At 38.7% G+C, this 20,128-nt stretch overlaps 1 protein-coding gene across 1 annotated transcript in view; it reads right to left on the reverse strand.

The window, feature by feature from the left end:
• LOC122795022 (taste receptor type 1 member 1-like) overlaps positions 1-20,128 on the reverse strand; it is a 185,339-nt gene that overhangs the window by 81,713 nt on the left and 83,498 nt on the right. Inside the window, exon 3 of the mRNA XM_044063604.1 lies at positions 9,540-10,313. Coding sequence (XP_043919539.1) covers positions 9,540-10,313 — 774 coding nt within the window. The remainder of the gene's footprint in view (positions 1-9,539; positions 10,314-20,128) is intronic.

The following is a 20,128-nucleotide window of genomic DNA, read 5'->3' on the forward strand; positions in this document are numbered from 1 at the left end:
CAGATAGCCTAGTATCTACCTATGAACCTATGAATCTATAAGACTAGATTAACTGGGTCTTTGTTGTGTGTGTGTGTGTGTGTGTGTGTGTGTGTGTGTGTGTGTGTGCGCGCGCATGTGTGTGTGTGTGTGTGTGTGTGTGTGTGTGTGTGTGTGTGTGTGTGTGTGTGTGTGTGTGTGTGTGTGTGTGTGTGTGTGTGTGTGTGTGTGTGTGTGTGTGTGTGTGTGTGTGCATGTGTGTGTGTGTGTCTATATATCGTTGCTTATAAAATTGTTTTCCTCTGTGATGGCTCTGCTTCTCATCTATGGTGTGTGTAAAGAGGTCTACTGTGGATTAGCGCATTACTCCATTGTGAAATAAATATATATAACAAGAAACAAAATACTGAGTGTTATGCCAGTGGGTGTTTCAGCGCATGTGTCACTTCAAAGAGTTTGGTACTAGTACTAACCTGAAGTACTCGTAGAGATGTAGATCCAAACGTAAGTTCATTGTTTATTTATTATCTTTTATCTGTTTATATTAGGAGTGTACTGATCTCAATAGACCATTTGTAGGCACAGTCCTGGTGAATAGGATCACATAAGAAATGAACAAAGCATATTTACAGATACAAGGATATGCTAATATATATATATAGATATATATATATATATATATATATATATATATATATATATATATATATATATATATATATATATATATATTCATATTTACAGATGCAAGAATATGCTACAACATTTAGTTCAAGAAGCAGTTTACAATGTCAAAACATGGATAGAAAGAGTTTTATGCATAAGATGTAGCCATAAAGACTGAGATGGATTATGTTACAGGCATGTCATTATGCAGAGAAGCATGAAGACTTTGTAAGAGGCAAGTGAGAATAGTTGTAAGAAAAGATACCATTGGTAGAAGACAGACAAAAGGTGAGAGAGGTATGCAGAGGGAAAAGTAGTAGAAAGGAGAAGAAGTGTGAGCGATGCAAAGAGAAGAGGAAAGGAGGATGAAGGAGAGACAGTAACTAAGGGATGACAGGATGAGATAAGGAGGGAAGAAACAGAGATAAAGATGTGAGTGAGAGAGCTGCACGGTTCAGGTAATGTGACCTGAGTGAGTGCATCTGCACTTTGCTTCAGTGAACAGGTTTTCCTTGGGCTGTTGTCTGAAGCTTGAGTACATTTGGACATCTAGGACTGAGAGGGGAATGGGGTCGCATAGTGTAGGGGCTTGGATGGAAAATGCACGGTCAGTGCAACACAGTTTACTATTTGGAGTTAGTAAGGTGAGCAGAGATTGAGAGAGACTCCTGAGATTATATGCAGGAGAACTGATGAAAAGTTTATGAGTGAGAGAGGTTGATGTCTCAGGAGAAAGGGCTTGCTGAATTAGTGACCCTAGTAGGAGGTTAGCTTTCAAATGTACTGGGAACCATTTAGCTTTGGTGAGAGTTAGGCAGTGGTATTCATCATTGGGGGCAGTAGTAAAGAACCAGCAGATTTTATTACAGATGTTTTGAAAGGTGGTAGCATTTTTTTCAGGTTACAATTATAATGGGTAGTCCGTATTTGAGTTGAGATAAGAGTATACCTTTGCCTTTGGCAGCTTTGTCTGGCTTGGACAGAAGAGCTGATAGCTAGTTTGCCCAGAACAGTAATGCATTTATGTTTTTGTTTGTGTTTTAAATGTGTAGTTGAAAGTTAAATGACTGTTTTAGTCAAATTACAAGAAATTCGAAGGATGTTGTAGCTTTCTGTGCTGGTATTGTTAACATCTTTCATGTTAAGGAAGCTGGGGTGCTTTGGCTATTTTTCATTGGTCCCAAATACCATTGTTTAATAATTAAAATGCTTAACTAATAATTGAATGATTAATGATAAATAATTAAATGTTTAATGAATAATTTAAATAATTAAATGATTGCTAATTGATTAACAGGCAGTTAAATTTAAGCAGATAAATAAAGGGAACTGCAAGTCAACAAGCCTGCCCCTGACTTTATTTTACAACTTGATAACCAGGTAGGTCAGCTGATCAACTGACTCTTCAGTCACAGCCCAGGTAGACTAATATAAACATAAAACTTAAACAAAGTACAATCAATAAAGTTTAAAAGCCTGTAAACAACATATAGAAAATGGTGCACAGGATGTAGTTACAGTAAAAATTATGTATGGAGGTACTACAGCTGCAAAGCAGAATCCTTACGTCATACAAACATATTGAATATCATATGCAAACTGAAAAAATCAAAATAGCTCATCATTCCCCACATTTCCTCAGTAAATAGATTTCTTCTTGAATATAAATTGCTCGCTAGAAATATGCAATATTATGATCTGGGATTCCTTTATAGTCTATTTGTGGCAGGTCTATGGCTTGGTAGAATAAAAAAATAAAAGAATGGAACAAAGAATTTCTTGATATTCAAAATTAACTGCAAGAGATATAGCAACAAAAATGATTCTTTAAAATAAGAATATTCAGGACTAATAAAACATAAGATAGCTACAGCTGTTGGAAAACAAACTAAATTCATATGCTATGTACTCTAAGCACTTGTATAACCTATCAAAAACAGTAAATCTGCAATATAGATCATATTGCATGAAAGAGATCAAAAAGTCCAATAACAATAAAAAATATACTGATATAGGGGATATTTTAGAAAATATCATATTTCTCTAAATGTGATGCTCTCAAAAAATGATATTACAAAATTAAAATGAAATTCACTAATAGATATGGAAAAATAAAACAAGATTTCTACGAAATTAAAAACAAGACTACTTGAATAATTATTTAGAATTAAAACCTAACAAATCACTAGAAATTTGTGGTTTAATTCCAGAATTATTAAATTACTCCCTTGTCTAATGATACAACTTTTTCAAAATGTTCTAACAAATATACAAGTATCTGGCATAATCCCCCCATCTTAGAAATATTCATTAATTTCTTCTGTTATTAAAGAAGATAATAATCACCAGCTGTGTTCCATTTATAGATTTATTTCTTTTTTAAACTTACCTTCTAAAATCTTTTTGTCCATCTTGGCAAATAAATTAAAGGAGTTTATGCCTAATTTAATTAATGCTGATTAGGTATGCTTCAGTCGTGCTTCATGTTTAAGGGCCTTGTTTTCTTTATAAATGCTTTATACAAGTACCACACCCCCAATGTAGAGTCCTGCCTGGTAAGTTCAGACAACAAAGCCTTTTCCCTCATAATAAAAATTCTGTGACCTTGGTTAACCCTGTAACACTTAGAAACTATTCCAAGGTAAATGTCCTACTGCTAATGTTAATCTGTCAACATTTCCCCCAAGAACACAGAAGCCAAGGCATAATTGTTCAAAGAAACCCAGTACAATCATATCAATAAATGCATAGAGACAGCTGAAGACAGGTTTCATTTAATAAAAATAGTCTTATTAAAAGATGTTATATATAATAGAATCTTTAGCACTCCCTCCCAATAAAGTACCTTTAATGAAACATAAACTACTTTTAAACTTTGTTCAGTATCCCTATAAGCCTAGATTAGCTCTTGGGCATCACACTAGATATTGGAATCTTGGGCATTTTAACTTTACTGATACAGAAACTTAAGTAAAACCAGCAATTATTAGGGCAATAATTAATTGTCTGAATATTCCATACTCATCAAACTATAATATATATATATATATATATATATATATATATATATATATATATATATATATATATATATATATATATATTGATAAATAGATATATATTTTAATACTAACAAGATGATGTGTCATTAGCATTTATTAACAGGGCGCATGTTAGGAACTTTCTAGAAGTATTATTTCATAGGTATATATTAGGCGAATGACCACCAGGGCCTTTATAAGCCTGGCAATGCAATCCAACCCAGCTGTGTCCCTATGTGTCATTAACATTTATTAATAGGGGGTATGTTAGGAGGTTTCTAGAAGTATTAGTTCATAGGTATATATTAGGCTAATAACCATCAGGGCCTTTATAAGCCTAGCCATGAAATTCAACCCAGTTGTATCCCTGTGTGTCATTAGCATTTATTAACAGGGGCTATGTTAGGAGGTTTCTAGAAGTATTAGTTCATAGGTATATATTAGGCTAATGACCACCAGAGCCTTTATAAGCCTGGCCATGCAATCCAACCCAGTTGTGTCCCTATGTGTTATTAGCATTTATTAACAGGGGTATGTTAGGAAGTTTCTAGAAGTATTAGTTCATAGGTATATATCAGGCTAATGACCACCACAGCCTTTATAAGCCAAGCCCAGCAATCCAACCCAGTTGTGTCCCTATGTGTCATTAGCATTTATTAACAGGGGGTATGTTAGGAAGTTTCTAGAAGTATTAGTTCATAGGTATATACTAGGCTAATGACCACCAGGGTCTTTATAAGCTTGGCCATGCAACCCGAACCAGTTGTGTCCCTATGTGTCACTAGCATTTATTAACAGGGGGTATGTTAGGAAGTTTCTAGAAGTATTAGTTCATAGGTATATATTAGGCTAATGACCACCAGGGCCTTTATAAGCCTCACCATGCAACCCAACCCAGTTTTGTCCATGTGTAAATTGGATACTTATATGATGGAGAATGTTAGTAAAGAGGTAGCTAAGGGTTATGGGGGAAGAAATATGTTACTTGGGCATTAATTTAATTACTGTCAACCTCTGTTTATCAGAGACATGAGGGCCACACCAGGGGTGAATCTTTTGAGATTCCCCATCCAGTTATCAAGATTTTGTTTGAAAATGGGCAGGGATGAATTCTGCTTCATGTAGATGGGTGCTTATTCCATAGTGCAGGGATCCTTTGAGACACAAATCAATCTCTCCAGCATGTTCTATTTATGTCACAGGCAAAGTTCAGGCCTGTGGATCTAGTTTTCTGCTGCTTTTTTTTTTGGTGGATGTATAAAAGATCCATTAGAGCTGGATCTGAGGATGCCTTATATTCCAGGCATAGATCACCTGTCAGTAATCTTCACGAGACTGAGTACACAGACAGATAGGGCCTTACGGTGATCGCTGTAAGACAGGTTTTTCATACCCCAGATTCTCCTGGTGAGGAACTTCTGACAGTATTCCAACTGTTGCAAGTGCCTGGTTAGGTATAGGCCAAAAATGGCATTGTACTTAATGATGGGCCCAATAAGTGCTGATTAGAGTGATGCTATAACTTTTTTGGACCTGGATGCCATACCCTTGGTTATGAGCTGGGTAACACAAATAATTTTCTTACTATTTTGCCTGCATGTTCATCGAAGTACAGATTACTGTCTACATATCTTCCTAGATCCCTAACTGCTGGGTCAACTCTTAAGGGTGTTTTATCAATGAAGTGATTAGCTTTAGCTTGGGTGGCTCGGCTCCCAAAGGACACTATAATGCATTTTTTTGCATTTAGATTTAATCTGTGGCTTTGGCTCCAAATATTTGTGTTAGGTCCACTTGTAGGATGTTGGTGTAATGGGGGGAATCTATAATAGCTCCCAATTTACAGTCATCTGCAAACTAGTTGAGTCAGAAGCCTTAGGCATTAGCCTTGACTTCCAAGAAGAAGATGCCAAACAGGATCGAGCCCAACATGGACCCTGGCATTATCCACTGGTAACCAGTCTCCCAATGGAGGTGGTCTCACCAGTCTTTACTTCTTGGGTCCTATCTATGAACCAGTCAGCAAACCAGAGCATTGTGTAGAGATTTATGATTAGTTCCAAGAGTTTGTCAATAATACCCAAGTGGGGTATTTTATCAAATGCCTTAATCACATCAAGGTAGGTGATACGTACTGTTTTCTCCTCCTCCATAGCTTTAGTGACCCTCTCAAAGAAGTCTACCTGGTTGAGTAGGCAAGACCTACCCTTAAACAAAGCCAAACTTGGATGGGTGCAGTGTCAGTAGGTTGCCAATGTCTGTGTTGATCATTTCCATGTCAATTCATTATAAGAATTTGCATATTAGATTTGTGAGACTGATGGGTCTGTAGTACCCAGGGTCAGTTGATGGTCTACTATTATGAAGAGAGATAATCATTGTGGCCTTCCCTTCACCTGGTACATAACGTGCTTTGAGGCTGTAGTTGAAGAGTGCCTCAAGTGGTCCTGCTACATCATCTTTTAGGCTATTTATTTGGCAATGGGGTATTTTGTCTGGGCACAATGAAAAAGTGTTTTTGGCCAATGCAAGCACCACCTGGACCTACTCCTTGTTGATAGTTGATGAGGGGGGCAGGGTAAGCCAGAAGGGACTTCATGTGGGGTAGTGGGGCAGAGAGTGAGGGGAAAAGTTAGAGCAAAATTTATCAGTGAATAGATTTGCTATGTCACCCTTGTCAGAGAAGGTTGTGCCATGTACAACTTGTTCTTCCACTGCTGAGTTTTGCCTTTAAGGTTTCTAACATAGCTAAAGAAGGCCTTGTGATTGTCCATAGCCTGGGAGGCTACCTGACCTCATAACTGACCTTGCTGGAATTTATTAGACCTCTTAGTTTCTTGTTCATTTGTCTCAGGAAGCAATTTTCTCTATGAGAATTGCTATTTCTGACTTTGGCCATGACTTTTTTCTTTTGTTAGATACTCTGTTATGCTAAGGATTGCATCTGTGGGGTTTATTTCTGGTATTAGATTTGGTAGTTACGTGAGAATCAATGCAGGCATTTACATGTTTGTACAGGGTTTCTGTAAATAATTCTCCATAGGTAGCTGTATTTGCAGGGTTTAGGGGAGCCATGGCTTTTGCCAAAGTATTGCTTAATAGGATGTAGTTTCTTTAGAATAGTTCTTAACTGTTATAGTTTAGTTGGGTTTTCTGGGTTGATTTTATTTCGAGTGGGGACAGCCTTGTAGTCTGACATGACACAAGGAAGGTGCAATGTTCTCCCTTGTTGGTGAGTACTAGGTCCAACGTGTTTGGTCCTCTTTTTGGGAGTGTGCACTATCTAGACCAGGGTGTTTGCATTGATAAAGTCCAGGAAATGTTATACATGTGAGTTAGAGGCAGGGTATGTTTCCCAATCTATAGAGGAGTAGTTAAAGTCTTTCATGAATAGGATATTTTGTTGGATGGTGAGCACCTCTAGTAGGTCTAGGTAGGAGTTGCGTGTTCTGTGGGTTACTCAGGATGACCTGTAGCTGGCCAGGACATGGTAAGGAACCTTCTCTATGGAGACTTGGACATGGGTGAACTCCTGGCCATCATGCTGTCTAACCAAGTTGGAGATGTATTTGTTGCTAACGTAGATTAAGACACCTCCACTTTTATCCCCTATCTGTGCTGCTGTTGAAATAAATGTGCATAAGGCACAAAACAAGTCTTGGTAACAGCATAGAGGTCCACATTCTCCAGAGTGAGGAGAGCTTGTACGGTGTGGAGTTTCCTCTTTAGACTTCTCACATTGAGCAGTAACACTTTGAGATTGATTGCTCTGAGTTTTTTTTTCACTATGTTAGTTTTGTCAGTTTAACATTGTCTACAAAAAGATCTAAAGGGGTGGATAATATTTTAGCCAGTATCCACAATCCCAAGGGGGCACTGCCTAAAAAGACTCTTAGGAGGTGGATAAAGTTTTAGCTAATGTCTGAAAGCTGGTAGGTGGGGAGACAGATACACACCAGCCTTAGCAAAGCAGCATGGCCTGTTAATCATGTCCTCCCATACTGATAGGTGCTGGATTCCCCAGGAGTGACATTAGAAACTAAGCTAATTATTAAAACCAATCATTTTCTGTTCATACTGTGGCAGTATCCTTGGTAACGGTAGAAGTGTGCTCAGTGCAAGGCCCATATCTGTCTGTGACACACATTCAGAGAAATCCATAATTTCTCTTGTCATTTAGTCCAGTGAGGTACATCTCAGATCATTTACACCCACATGGGCTATGACAGAATCATATTGGTACTTGTGGTACAGTGACTTGAGTGTCTTGGTGATATTGCAGATCTCTTCTCCTTATCCAGGCTGGCGAGAGGGGCATATGTGTCATACTATATAATTCCCTATGACAAGAGTACTAGACAAAGTGTTTGCTTGTCTTATGGGCTTTGTTCTTGGAGGATCATCGGGTGTAGGCTTATGTGTGGTGTTAGGTTTTGCTTTTGGTGTGTGTTTTAGTGATTGCTAAGGATAGGTGTTGCTGTTTAATGACTTAGGAGGTTTTTGAAGTTTGGGAAGGTTACAGTTTAAGTGCCTCAGTGCAAGAAGGCCTATGTGTGGTGAGTGGTATGTTTGAAGGATGTAGTGTATATGTTCTTGACAACTTTGTTTGTAAGCTAGATTTTCGATTTCAAGGAAGTTTTGTATGTATATTTCTTGCATACTGCATTAGGGTTAAAAGGTTGCCTGAGTAAATGACCCAATTACTACATTGTTGCAGGATGCCCGTATCTACCAAGCTGGCCACAGAGACATTAGGAAATTGCATATTGTTGTTGTCAGGGCCTATATTAGGGTTGGACTATTATGGTTTAGGGACTTAGTTTTACAGGGGTCACCAAAGTGGTGTCTAGGATTAAGGCTAGGTGTTAGTGTTATGACCTGGTATTAGTGCTGTTCAACACACTAACTAGCTTCCCTAAGCTTAGCATCACACAAAGCCTTTCTGTCTTACAGGTTAAAGTGCTAAACACTAGCTGTATTGGTATGTTTTATAAACTAAGCATTTACTACTATACAGAGCACAGCTGTTTAATGTTATATGTTGCCAATCTTCAATGGTTACCAAGTTTGAGCTATTGCATAAAGACGGTATGATTTCAATATTTTTAATATAAGTAATGTTTAAGCTAAACAATACAGAATCAGATAAAGATAGTCTTGATGTATCTCATTACCTTATAAATGTTGCTGCCATTGAAAGTAAATTATGTCTCAGTATTAATTACTGATAGCAATGCAAATGCATTATTGGCATACTAGTGCTACACGAAGTTTTAAATATCACTTGTAAAAAATGTTTGTACTTAGCAACATGAAACATGAACACACCAATGGCACATTAAAGAAGCCTCAGCTATGTACATTTATTGCACTGATTAGATATGTTACATCTGTCAGTACAGTACCTCCACCTTATTCATGTTTGAATAACACTGACATTTTTAATCACTATAATAAATGATTTTATTGTTAGAATTGTTTATGTGGCATAACATTTGTATAACAAAGTTAGGCAATACTTTCACTTTTGCTCATTGCAACTTGAATTCCATTTTTCCTCACTGTTTCAACTATGTATTAGGGTTCTATACTGTGATTTCAAGTTTTCTCAAACTCTTTTGTCAGTATTCAAATGAGAATGTAAGAGAGACCATCACATATATGTGACTTTGTGTATGTGCATATATGTCATGTAACTGATTGTTTTTTCTGCAAGTCCTGGATTGCAGCTAAAAGGGTCAATGTAGCAGCCCACTTATCCAATTAACAAAAATAATAAATAAGTGCATAAATAAATAAACAAGTAAATAAATCATTGCAATGAAATACCCCACTTTATTCACAGAAGCTTACCTGCCATGGAAAAATGTTTGTTTCTTTACACAGATCCGTATCACAGTCAAGCAAGTTATGGAGAGCATAGGCCATGGCATACACAGCTGAATATGTCCTGAAGACAGCCCTTATTTCTGGAGAGTCTAATACAGCCTCTGGAGTTAAGGAGCTGCATTCCTCACAGATGTGGTTGCAATTACCTGAAACATCATACCATTCTTCTGAAGCACTGAAGGATGCATTGTACTCGGATGGTTTTTGACCTACAAACTTAGACAAAAACTGCTTCAGACCTGGCATGTCACCATGTTGTGGTGCAATCCCCAAAACTGTGCCAATCTTCCAAATGTTTGGAATTTCTGTGACCCTTCTATCTATAGCCCATACACTACTTGCAATCCATACTTTGCTAGTGACATTTGATGGAATAACCTCCTTAAAGAATGCAGCTGCAAAAAGGTCTTCAGCAAATAAGAGTATGACATTAACATTTTGTTTTGAAATCACGTAAATGATGTCTGCGATATCACTCTTGAACGTACTGCTACCTTGATTCAGAGTCTTGTCATAAGCAACACATATGCCATAAGCCGATGCCAGTGTAACGAGTTGTTGCTTCCCTCGTCGCCCGTATTCACTGTTACTACCTATTACAATCACCCAGTTCCAATGAAATGTCTTTAAGAGTAAAATCATGGCCTGTGCTTGTTTTTGGTCACTCAAAAACGTTCTTAGAAATGATGGAAAAACCCTCTTGTTACTCAAGACTTCAGAGGCAGCACTGTAACTGACCTGAAGAAGAAAACACAGTTCCATTAATCTGACCCTTCCCAGGGACGGTACTTTGACGTCCTCAGTTATAAGAGCTGAAGCCAACACATTTAAAACTCAAAACAGTCATTGAAGCCAGTGCTAGTAATACAGGCTTTAAAACTGCAACACAATCTCAGTGTTCTTCTAGAGTAAGGTCCTCTGTGAATGAGCATTCTGTAATTTTCATGCTTAGAATGAGTAATATGAAAAATGCAAAACCAAACAAAACATTTCAAAGTAAATTACTCACCTTCCACTGAAACTAAGTACAGTCAAATGGAGAACAGTAATGGAAATGCAACTTCTGAACCTAAATGATGAGGTGTCTATAGCAGCCTTACTGTTAGTTTGTACCTCTCCAGGGCAGGGGTCCAATAAGTCCTCCCAAGGGTACTTTTCTAAAGCTACTTTTGCTTGCAATTGTAACAATATGGGAGTCATTTATTTGGCTCTTTGTCAAAAATGCATCAGTGTCTACGTAGGGAAAACCCAGAGAAAGCTAAGGGAATGTATATACAAGTATTCCTTTGATATTAGAAGAAACAAGGGTACTAACTCTTTAGCTAAATATGTCAACAACAACCCATCTCATCATTTTTAATTTTTTGAATTGGATTGTGTTTTAAGGAACCCTAAGGGAGGTCCTTGGGAGGACTTATTAGAACAATGTGAGTTACTTTGGTAACTGTGGTTAAATGCTAGTCCCCCCCACCCCCCGGGCTTAATGAACAGATTTCTATAGGTAGTGTTTTAAAATTGAAGTCTTATCAGGTATAACAATGTATTGTTGTGTGCAAAATACCTACATACTTAGATTTTTTTTACTTAATTGTGCAATTTTATGACTGCAGGTGTATTTATTTTATTTATTTATTTTGTTTGTTGACCGGGTAGTGCCAGTCTGGGCCAGAAGCCCGTTTTCAGCAGAGACCCGGGGAGAAAAGCTCCAAGGAAGATTACAATAGTATTTACAATTTACATATGCCAGTTACATCAAATGAGATAGACAAATTAGTACTATAATTGCAAGGTTCATACCTAGAAATAATACAGTTCGGTATATAACAGAAATATTACACAATATTATGCAATTGTCAAAAGCATTTCAAAAAACATAGTCTATTTTCATACGATTAAGAAACTTTTCCTTTGTTTTCATAAAATGAGTGGTGTAAGAAGGATTCAAATGTTAGGAGATAGAGAGAAGGTAGTGTAAGAAGGTGAGATTGAGAAGGATAGTGCAGAGGAAAGATTAGTTGTTTACTGAAGTATCTAGCCGGGTGAGAACTGGTTAGATATTGAGAAGGATATTGCAGAGGAAGGACTAGTTGTTTACTGAAGTATCTAGCCGGGTGAGAACTGGTTAGATATTGAGAAGGATATTGCAGAGGAAGGACTAGTTGTTTACTGAAGTATCTAGCGGGTGAGAACTGGTTAGATATTGAGAAGGATATTGCAGAGGAAGGACTAGTTGTTTACTGAAGTATCTAGCCGGGTGAGAACTGGTTAGATATTGAGAAGGATATTGCAGAGGAAGGACTAGTTGTTTACTGAAGTATCTAGCCGGGTGAGAACTGGTTAGATATTGAGAAGGATATTGCAGAGGAAGGACTAGTTGTTTACTGAAGTATCTAGCTGGGTGAGAACTGGTTAGATATTGAGAAGGATATTGCAGAGGAAGGACTAGTTGTTTACTGAAGTATCTAGCCGGGTGAGAACTGGTTAGATATTGAGAAGGATATTGCAGAGGAAGGACTGGTTGTTTATTGATGTATCTAGCCAGAGTGAGAACAGGAGCAAAGCCTATGTTTAGAGAAATATTCTTTTAGAGTCTGTTTAAATATGTGTGTGTCAGTGATGGTAAAAATGTGCTGTGGGAGGGCGTTCCATAGTTTAGCAATGGAGTGAGAGAAAAGGGAGGTGCCGTAGGTGTTTTGGGCTTTATTAACTTTTAGCAATATTTTATCAGCTGACCTAAGGGATGTCAGGTTTCTATAGGGTTGGACTAAACCTGATAGTGATGGGCAGTTGTCAGGCTTGTATAGGACTGTATGAGCAGTTAGAAGTTGATTCAGGTTAAGAAGATGAGGGAGCTCAAGACATTTTCGCTGAATTAATGTTGTACAATGATGAGATCTATGAGGTTGATTTGTAGCAAGTTTAGCAATCTTGTTGTAGCAAGATTCAAGGCTATTTAGGTCAGTTTTACGAAGACTGGTGAATATTTGAGAGCAATGAAGAAGGGAAGATAGTAGGTGGGTTCAAGCTGTTGTGAGTCTGACTTGGTCAGTGAGAAATGATTTTGCCCTGTACAGTGAGCTCAGTTTGGCATGCACCTTTTTAATGGTAAAAGCAGGGTATCTGCCAAACCTGAGTCTGCTGTCAATTGTAACGCCGAGAAGTTTTGTATGATCAACTGGCTCTATAATAGTACCATTGGAAGAGTGGATTATTAGATGTTGGAGTGTGGTAGAAGACCATTAGTTTTGTCTTGTTGGGGTTAAGTATAATTTGATGGTGAGTTAGATAGTCTTCTATATTAAGGAGAGCTGCTTGGGTTTTTCCTTGGAGTTCAATTATGGAGGGGGCGGAGCAGATTAGGCTTTTATATTTAATTTATGTGGGTGTGTGGAGTCATGTGACTGATAATAGAGAGTATTTAAACCTGTGTGTTTGTTTTTGTATACTCTGAAGAAGTCTGTTTACAATTGAGACAAAAGTGCTCAGTATTGGAATAAACAGCTTTTTTTGCTATACCGTGGTCCTTCTTTGCTTTCTGTGGATTTTGGGACGTACCTTACACAGACCGACTAAAGTTCCTGTCACTATACTCAGCATCATATAGACTTCTTAGGGGTGACTTATGCCTGGCCTACAGAGCAATCTCCGACCCAAACATAATAAATTTGCTGCATATCCGTAAATCAAATGGGACTAGAGCTACCCATTCCAGGGACCTAAATATGGCCTGCAACTTGACTAGGGCATGCTGGAGGGGCAGATTTGTCTCCCAGAGACTGCCATGTCTTTGGAATAGGCTGGCTAATCCATGTGAAGCACAGCATCTATATGACACTGTTCAAAAAGCACCTGGATGAGTGGATGTGGCACCATAAATTCTTACTGGGGATAGTGCCCACAACCCTCCTGAACACGGGCAGTCATTAATAAATACAATCCTGGGTACGGACTAGAGTATCTATGGTATTACTACTACTCAGCATGGTTTTTGCCCTGCCCATAGTAGTGCTACAGCTCTTATCTCCTTTACTAACTTTGTCTCCCTTGCTAGAGACAATAATAAACTGGTTTCCTGCATCTTCTTAGACGTCTCCAAAGCTTTTGACACTGTCTCCCATTCTATCCTCCTCTCTAAGCTAACTCAACTACACCTCTCCTCTTCCACTATTTTCTGGTTTACTATCTACCTTACTAACAGACAACAATTAGTCAAATGGCTTACAGCCCTATCCCCCTTTCTCCCAGTAAAAATGGGTGTCCCCCCAAGGTTCCTTCTTGGGTCCTCTTGTTTTTAACATATTTACTAACCAACTTAATAAACCCTGTCCTCAGTCTTCCCTTTTACAATATGCAGATGACTCTACCATCATTACCACAGATGACAATCTCTCTGATCTGTGTTCCCTTACTCAAACCTCCTTTAACCTGACTGAGACTTGGCTTTCTAACAACCAGCCCATTCTTAACCTCCAAAAGACTAAACTCCTTCTATTTCTATCCAAAAGTCTACATGCTTTAAAATCTTCTTTCACTATCACTTCTCTTAACAATACCATTATTTCAACTGAACCCCACACTAAGCTGCTTGGTGTAATCATTGATGACTGACTTAAATTTCCCTACCATGTACAATACTGTATAAAGAAACCCCACCAAAAGCTTTGCCTACTTTATAGACATAAGAAGTTCCTTACCCCTAACTCTAGACTCTCTCTTACCCAGGCCTTGTTGCTTCCTAACCTATTGCTCACTAATTTACAGTGCTGTCTCCTAACTACAAACTACATATAACAAAGGTAACAAAGTTGCCAGATTTGTTGCTAAGATACCACCTAAATCTCATCACTGCCTTGCTCTTCAGAATCTCAACTGGTTAGAATTTCCTAAACAACTCAGCTACTCTCAACTTCTTATAATCCATACCATCCTTAATAAGCCCTCTTCTTGTCCCAGTCTATCTTCTCTTGCCTCTCTTTATGATCTACCTCGCCCCCTTAGAAGTGCTGTTCAATGTCTTTTACAGATTTACAAGCCAAAAAAAATCATATGACAAAACGTTTACTGCTACCTTCCAGCTATTTTATGGAATAAGCTTCCTTTGGCTCTTAGAAATGTCACTCATGGCCAAGCCTTTAAAACAGCTCTCCGACAATACCTACTTAGCTCTAGCAAATGTCAGTGTAACAATGTAACCACTTAAACATTCCTTTCTCCCCCATTCTCACCTTTCCCTCTTCTTCCACCAGTTTTTCCTCCCCTCCCTCAGTTTTTTTCACTTCCTTCCTTCCCTAACAGCCACCCCCCTCCTAACTTTCTGTGTATTATAACATTTTTCTACCACCAGTTTTTCCTCCCCTCCCTCAGTTTTTTTTTCACTTCCTTCCTTCCCTACTAACATCCACCCCCCTCCTAACTTTCTGTGTATTATAACATTTTTCTACTATCTCTCTCCCCCTACTCTTGCTCCATCATCTTGTTCTTATTCTTCATCTTCCTTTTTTATCTAGCCATCTCTCTATCCTAAGTCATCTTGTCTATTAACTAATTCTTAACTTTCCTGTTTGTTCCCTTGCTCTAACCCAGTTCTCCTTATTCATTTATTTTATTGAATTCTCTCCCTTACTAATATTTCTTCTCTATCAATAATTGTCTTCCGTACTTCCTCTGAAATAATTTCTACATCTCTGATACTAAGTACTAACTTATTCATCTGTATTTTGAATATCTTCTCTTTCTGTCAGTATTAGTAAGCCCCTTTTGTTTCATGATTTATTTGCCAACTGGAGCACTATCTGTCATCGGTTTTGATAATGTTAAACTTGCATTTTTTGTTACTCAGATACCTACCTATTGGATTACTTATTGTTTAAATTGATGTTCCATGCTAACTCTGGAGGTTTTCTCCCCAGGCATCCGCTGAAAAGGGGCTCTTGCCCAGTTGGACATACCCAGTCAACAAATGTCAAATAAATAAATAAATTACATTAGGCTTGAAATGACCTCCAGGTCAATAGCCTAGTAACCTCCTATGATCTAATGATCCTATGATATCAAAAACCTTATCAGCTGAGACTTGAATCAATCTGCTTTGTCAAAGGGAGAGCATGTGTATTCAGTTTAGTTAGCTTCTTTGAGAGGGTCTCATGTCTTTTAGCAGTGCTCATTCTGTTCTTACAGCTTGTCTGGATCTGGCAAAAGCATTTAACAGTATACCCCATGCTTGCAATATCAATCAGCTAAGCATCTTAAAAATATATCTTATATGGTGAGGTGGATAGCAAACTGGCTGAAAGACAATAGCCACATAGTTAAGTGGTGGGCTCCTCCTCAGAAAGTACGAAGGCAACTGGTGGTGCATCCCAGGGCTCAGTACTGGAACCCCTACTTTTTTGCAGTTACTTTTTCCATCTTCAAATCAGGAAATTCAGTTAATTAACTTTGAAGATGACTGTATACTGGGCATTATTCTCATATTTCCCTGCAATACCCATTCAGTACAGCAGGAACTGACCATCATAAACAAATGTTGTGCAGAAAAAGGGATAATATTAAATGTGAAAAAACATAGTATTATCACATTCAGTAAGCAATTCACACTTGTACAGTATAGCTAATCCCCCACTCCAGACTGATAATGTTGTCAGGGATCTTGAAATCTGGGCCAATACTGCCCTCTCCTTTTGTCCAACATGTAGCAGCAGGAGTTAGATAATTGTTTTATGTATCACAAGTAATACCTAAATTGCTATCAATAAATTTGTTTTATTTATCACGACTGATACCTAAAGGCATATCATCCAGACCAAAAGAAGTCATCATAGGGTTATAGGTCAGAGGAAAATACTAGGCCAGTGATCCTAAAGGGCCTTTTTAATCCTCACCATGCTTTCTAGAAATATTAGAACGGTATTGATCCCATATGTTTTTTTGGGTAGGGGTATATAAACTTGAGTTCATAGGTTTATACTAGGCTAACGACCACTAGGGCCTTTATAAGCCTAGCCATGCAATCCAAATGTGACACACAAATTTTATTTACACAGGGGGTGATTTACTGACTGCCTCTTTCCATCAGAGACATAGGAGCCAGAGCAGGGGTGACTTTCTGATTACCCATCATTGATCCAAGTTGGGCTTAAATAGGGATGGGGGAACTCTGCTTCCCATGGATAGGGAGCCTGTTCCAGAGAATGGGAATTCTCTGAGAAGAATACCCCTTTAGGGTCCTTAGCCTAGAATTTTTTTTCTTGCTTTCTGAATCATGGTGATGGTATTTTTTTTCTTCCTGAATCATGGCGATAGAAATGTTCTGTCTGAATCATGGCGATTTAATTTTTTTTCTTTCTGAATCATGGCGATTTGATTTTTTTTTCTGAATCCTGGCGATAGAAATGTTTTGTCTTTCTGAATCATGGCGATTTGATTTTTTTTTCTGAATCCTGGTGATAGAAATGTTTTGTCTTTCTGAATCATGGCGATTTGATTTTTTTTTCTTTCTGAATCCTGGCGATTTGATTTTTTTTTTCTTTCTGAATCCTGACGATTTGATTTTTTTTTCTTTCTGAATCATGGTGATTTGATTTTTTTTTTCTTTCTGAATCTTGGTGATAGTAATTTCTCATGATGCATCCCATTAGCCCTTGTACTTTACACTTTTTCTAGCCTTTCCATCTACAAACCTTATCTCTAATTATTCCTTCATTTCCATTCTTACTCTACCCTTCCCTTTCATGAAACCATAACAGTATCTATTGAAAAAGAGCTTGTGCTAGATTTTATATAGTGCATTATAGGATCATAGGAAGTTACTAGACTATTGGCCCTGAGGCCCTACAAGCCTAGACAAGAATTTAGCCCATGTTCTGACAAGTCAGCACCCAATGCCCCTGTCCAGCAGGGACACAGGTGGAATCCCAGGGAGTGTATTTTCTGTTCCCCATCCAGTTATCCAGGTTGTGCTTAAAAGGGTTAATGAGGTACTCTGTTTGACATGGAGAGGGAGTCTATTACACAGACAGGTGACTTTCTGGGATACAAATCTGTCCTGCCCACAAGTCCTATTGATGTCACAGGCCAGGTTGCGGTCACATGTGTGGGTTACTCAAGTTGAGCTTGGCTTGTGGATATACAGCAGTCCTGTCAAGGCAGGGTCTGAGATTGCTTTGTATGCCAGACAGATGTCACCTCTGAGGAGTCTGTAGGAGACTGAGTAGAGGGACAAGGCATTTAGCCTATCTGTGTAGGGTAGATGTTTGAGGCACTGGATTCTCCTGATGAGGAACATCTGTGGTCTCTCCACCTGCTACATGTGCTTTGTGAGGTACATGCCAAAAGGGGTATTGTACTCAATAATGGGTCTTGTAAGAATACAGGGATGTTATAACCACCTTGTCCCTGGATGATATACCGTTACTAATGATGTGGGCCATGTAGAAAGGTTTCCGTACAACGGAGGCAATATGGTGGTCAAATGTCAGTTTGTGATCAACCTGGATAGCCAAGTCCCTCATGCCTGATTGTGTGCTTAGGACCTTGTTATTAATGTGATAATTTGTGGGAACATCACGCTCTCTGAAGGAGATGATGATGCATTTTTGGCATTCAGTTTGAGGCCATGCTTCTGGCACCAGTCATTTGTCTGGGTGAGAACCTCTTGGATGATGTCCACATCATTAGGGGAATTGATGACAGTGCCCAGCTTGCAGTCATCTGCAAACCTGGTCAACCATAGCCCACAGGTTTGGGCCTGCACCTGAGAAAAGTATATCCCAAACAACAAAGGCCCCAGGATCAATCCCTTGGGTACACCACCCAGTTACTGGTTTACTTCTTGAGGTGGCTACCCCTATTTTGACTAGGTGGGTTCTATCAGTGAGCCAGTTTGCTACCCATGTGGTAACAAACGGATTGATGCCTGGTTGAGAGAATTTATCTATTATACCTGAGTGAGGAATAGTATCGAAGGCCTTGGCCAGGTCAAGGTAGGCGGTGTGCACCATCTTACCCTTGTTCATGGCTTCGGTGACTATCTCAAAGAATTCAACCAAATTTAATAGGCAAGACCTCCCCTTCACAAAACCAAACTGTGTGGGATTGAATGTTTGGAAGTTGTGAATGTCCTTATTAATGAGGTCCATGATAATCTACTTGGTGGCATTGCAGATCAGGCTACTTAGGCTGATGGGTCTTTAATTTCCTGGATCGGTGGATGCTCCACCTTTGTGCAAAGGAATTACAGTGGCTGTCCTCCACTCGGTTGGGATGAAGCCGGTACTTAGGCTTTGGTTGTATAGGGTGCCTAATGGTGCTGGAAGTTCCTGCCTGATTTCATGTAGGATGCAGCCTGGGATGTTATCAGGTTTCACGGAGGCTGTATTTTTTTGCCTTTGAGAGGGCAGTTATGACTTGCTGCCTACAGATAAGGGGAGGTGGACAGGTGTTGGGGATGTCCTGATTTACTGATGGGGGAATAGAGGGGGTGAAATTTTTACTGAATCTGTCTGCCAGCAGGTTGGCTATATCTATGGTGTTTGTGTATATGGTGTCCTTGACCACTAGTTTTGAGGAGATCTGGGTGCTTCTGTTGAGACTGCAGACATATGTGAAGAAGGCGGTATGATTGTCTTTAGTAGATGTGGCCAGTTTGAACTCGAAGTTTGCTTTGGAGGATTTCACTAGTGCTCTTATTTACTTGTTCAGGCAAAGGAGAGATTGCTTAAAATTAGGCACCTCCTTCTTGATCCTGGACAACAGTTTTTCCCCTTTTATTATAGAGTTTTTTTTATTGCAGATGTCCTCCAGACAGGTTTACTCTTCCTTGAGGAGGAGGATTTTGTCCTGTTGGTTATTTCTGATTCCATGCAGCTGTATAAATGCTTGTATAGTACTTTGGTGTAGGTTTGGTTATATGCGCCAGTTCCTATGGAGGGGGAGAGGGCTGTGAAGTTGTTTATACCTTCCCTCAGGAGAAGTTTTTTGTTTGACCCTATAACATGACCTTATAACATTTTTGTTTATTTTTCATTTATTCAAATTTTTTACTTGTTTGCTGTGATAATAGCATCTGTAATCAATGTAAAATTGCAACTTTGCTGATGTGCTTTGGAGCTTTTCTCCACAGACCTCTGCTGAAAATGGGTGACATTCCTAGTAAACAAATAATAAATAAATAAATAAATACATTTGTCTCTCCAGCACGTTCTATTTATGTTGCAAGCAAAGTTTGCGTCTTTTAATCTAGCAGTTCTTATGCCGCTTTTTTTACAGATGTGCAAAAGGCTCATCAAAACAGGGTCCAAGGGTGCCTTGCAAGGATCACCTCTCAGAAGTCTGTATGATACCAAATGAAAAGGCCTTGAGGGGATCAGCATAAGATGTTGTGTTAACTTCTTATGTTCTTTTTGTAAGTAACCTCTGTGGACATTCCAATGGTTGCATGTGACTAGTCAGGTACATACCAAAGGGGGTATTACACTCTAAGATAAGTCTGATGAGGGCCAGGTACAGTGGTAGGATGACATTTCTGGGCCTAGATGCCATGTCCTTGCCTATAA

This window comes from Protopterus annectens, chromosome 2.part1 (assembly GCF_019279795.1).
Source record: "Protopterus annectens isolate FY-2018-M chromosome 2.part1, PAN1.0, whole genome shotgun sequence".
Classification (NCBI taxonomy): Eukaryota; Metazoa; Chordata; order Ceratodontiformes; family Protopteridae; genus Protopterus; species Protopterus annectens.